At 52.0% G+C, this 2988-nt stretch overlaps 1 protein-coding gene across 1 annotated transcript in view; it reads right to left on the reverse strand.

The window, feature by feature from the left end:
• Positions 1–2980, reverse strand: part of Mall (mal, T cell differentiation protein like) — a 26658-nt gene extending 23678 nt beyond the window's left edge. Inside the window, exons 1-2 of the mRNA XM_005364446.3 lie at positions 2954–2980; positions 2130–2351 (exon numbers count right to left, since the gene is read on the reverse strand). Of these exons, the coding sequence (XP_005364503.1) occupies positions 2130–2237 (108 nt within the window). The 5' untranslated portion in view covers positions 2238–2351; positions 2954–2980. The remainder of the gene's footprint in view (positions 1–2129; positions 2352–2953) is intronic.
• Between the last annotated feature and the right edge of the window lie 8 nt (positions 2981–2988).

The following is a 2988-nucleotide window of genomic DNA, read 5'->3' on the forward strand; positions in this document are numbered from 1 at the left end:
ACTATGTTCATAGCAGCTTTGTTTGTCATAGCCAGAACCTGGAAACAACCTAAATGCCCCTTGATCGAAGAATGGATAAGAAAAATGTGGTACATTTACACAATGGAGTACTACACAGCAGAAAAAAAATAACGACAGCTTGAATTTTGGAGAAAAATGGATGGAACTAGAGAACATTATTTTGAGTGAGTGAGGTAACCCAGACACAGAAAGACAATTATCACATGTACTCACTCATAGGTGGTTTTTAAACATCAAGCATAGAAAGCCAGCCTACAAACCACAATCCCAGAAAACTTAGGCAACAATGTGGACACTAAAAGAGACTTACATAGATATAATCTACACGGGAAATAGAAAGTAGAAAGATCTTCTGAGTAAATTGGGAGCATGGGGACCTTGGGGGAAGATAGAAGGAGAAAGGGGAGAGGCAGGGAGGGGAGCAGAGAAAAATGTAGAGCTCAATAAATATCAATTTAAAAATGTACAAAATTAAAAAAAAGTAAAATTAGAGCTCCAGTGAGGAAACGTGGGACAAGGCTGCTTGGAAGGGTCCTGTCCACAATGCACCAGTGCCTTCTCTATACCACCAAGATGAAGGGGGAGGAGCTGCGCTAGACTGAAGGAGAAAGGACATCAGTGGGGAAATGAGCAAATATGACGTTAGCAGAGTGCTAATGCTAACTTCCTGGCTTGGGGAGGGAGACCTGTGGGGTTCTGAGTGAGACAGACTTCCTGTACTGTGACTGTGTCTTTAGGAGAAATTTGAAATTATTTTGAAATAAGTCAAGAAAATCAAGCCAGTGACAATGCTCTCTTTCCCCTCAGAAGTCCCAGGACTCCAGCTGCAGGAGGAGGACAGGTGAAGACATCTGTCAGCCCCGCTAGTGCCAGCTCTCTACCTGGCTGCCTTCCTGCCTTAGCCCTCCAGCCTTCTGCCAGTGGCAACTCCCAGTGACAGGCTCGGACCCCTCCCTGACCTGGGACAGACCGCGTCTTCTTGGGGCTGCCACATTCCTACTGCACAGGACACAGTTCCAAGCCTCTCTCCAGCCACACAAGCCCCCGGGAGGTAGCCGCCCTTCCGACATTGATGTGCGTGACTAAAAGCATATGCTCAATAAAAAGTGGCAGAGACAGCCTCCATCCTGTCATCCATGTGGCTGTTCCAAAGTAAGGGCCACACCCAGGGCCTGGCACACAGAACTCAGGATGTGACCAGTCTGGCAGGATGCCCACGTTTGTGGGGGATTGGAAGAAACCTACCTCTTAGGTGGAGTCTCTGCCAAAGCCGCCCACCTATGGGACCCTGGCCTCCCCTTTCTTGATTGACAAGAATGGCAGTTGTTTAACCAATTTGCCTAAAGTTCACTCAGTCGGTCCCAACTTTCTGCTCGGACCAGAAGGATGGAAAAGGTTGGCCACGGGCGCCCATTTTATGTAAACCGTCTTACTCTGAGTTTTCCTCCAGGCCCAGAGGCAGCACTGTCAACTTCAGAGCTAGGAAGAAAAATTCACCCACAGGAAGCTTCGGGGAAGAGGGATGACAGCAGGATCAGAGAGAACCTGTTTTCGACAGAATGCATCGCTGAGCCCAGGCAGGGAATAACGCCCAGTTCTGCCCTGCGTGCGTGCGTGCGTCCCAGAGTCGGTGACCTGGGCGTTTCAGGAGATTGTTTTATGGGCGATGCTGTCGTGAACTCCTCCGATAGCTTAGCACACGTAAATCAAAGTTCAAGGTCAGCTGATGGGATTTGAGAAAATCCTGGGAGAACTTCTTTCAGAAGGCCCTTTAGAAAGTCCACTGGTCCTTTGAACTTTAGAAGTACAAACAGCTAAGGGGAAAGAAACCAGGTAATAGAATATTCCGAAGGGGCTGGGTAGTCTGGAAGGTGGTTGCACCCACCAAAGTAGCCTGGGGGTGGTTCGTCATCCATTGGGACGGAGAAAAATTCTCTCAAGACCGAAGCAGCCTGGGGGTCAGGAGGACAGTAAGGAAAGTGGGCCCCGGTAGCTAGCTGCCTTTCCCCCATCCCGGGAGGCGGTGGTGGCGGTCCGACAGTCGCGGTCGCGCAGGAGTGGTTCCCAGCCCGCTCCGCCCCTCCCTCCCCGCTGGTGGCGGCACTCACCAGCTCCGGTAGGAAGAAGGCAAAGGGGATGGTGAGGAGCACGGCAACGACCCCCGAGGGCACGGCGGGCGGAGCGTAGGTGGTGGCCTGTGAGTCCGGGGAAGCCATGCTGTCACCTGTGCCGGCACCCTTACCCTTGCTCCGCAGCACTCGCCCGCGCCCGCAGCTGTTCGAGTATCACCTCCCGCCCGTCAGACACACCCATCGGACGAGGGACGTCGCCTGGGAGGGGAAAAGAAAGGTTCCAGAAGAGCAGGTCCTTCTGTGCTCTGTGGCCAGCCTGCAGGGAGAGGGAACAGGACCAGCCTTGCCGAGGCACTTTTCTAGACTTTCCCTCCTGAAGAACTTTTGAATCCTGAAGATGAGTGACAGCCATGCCCCTGCTGTACTCTACGCTCAGAGTGCAAGCAGGGTTTCCTGTTTTGCTAAGACAAAGACAATTTGTTGAGCATCCACTCTGTGTAGCCACCCACAGACACCTCTGGAGCACAGATAGTCCACCACACAGATAGTGTTATACTTTTCCAAGAAAGGAGACTGGGCAGGAAAGAGGTGCAGACAAGTTCACAGTGGTCACTCAGATTGCCTTTCCCCCCTCCTCAGGGACTTGGTGTTGCCCCCATCTGAATCCCTCCCTCTTTGGGGTCCTGCTCTTGCTGTCTTCCTAGTGGAACGAGGACCCAGGGTTGGGCCAGAGGATCCCTTCCCTATAGAGCCGGGCACTGACTGCCTTGCTGTGCCTCTACTATCAAAGCTGTTCCTTTCCCAAATAAGCCTGGTCTGGAGACTGGGCCACTTTCTTCTTTACAGCCCAACCCACTAACCTTCATTTTTCCACCGCCCTGAGGAAAGGTTTGGT

Source organism: Microtus ochrogaster (assembly GCF_000317375.1).
Source record: "Microtus ochrogaster isolate Prairie Vole_2 chromosome 14 unlocalized genomic scaffold, MicOch1.0 chr14_random_1, whole genome shotgun sequence".
Lineage (NCBI taxonomy): Eukaryota > Metazoa > Chordata > Mammalia > Rodentia > Cricetidae > Microtus > Microtus ochrogaster.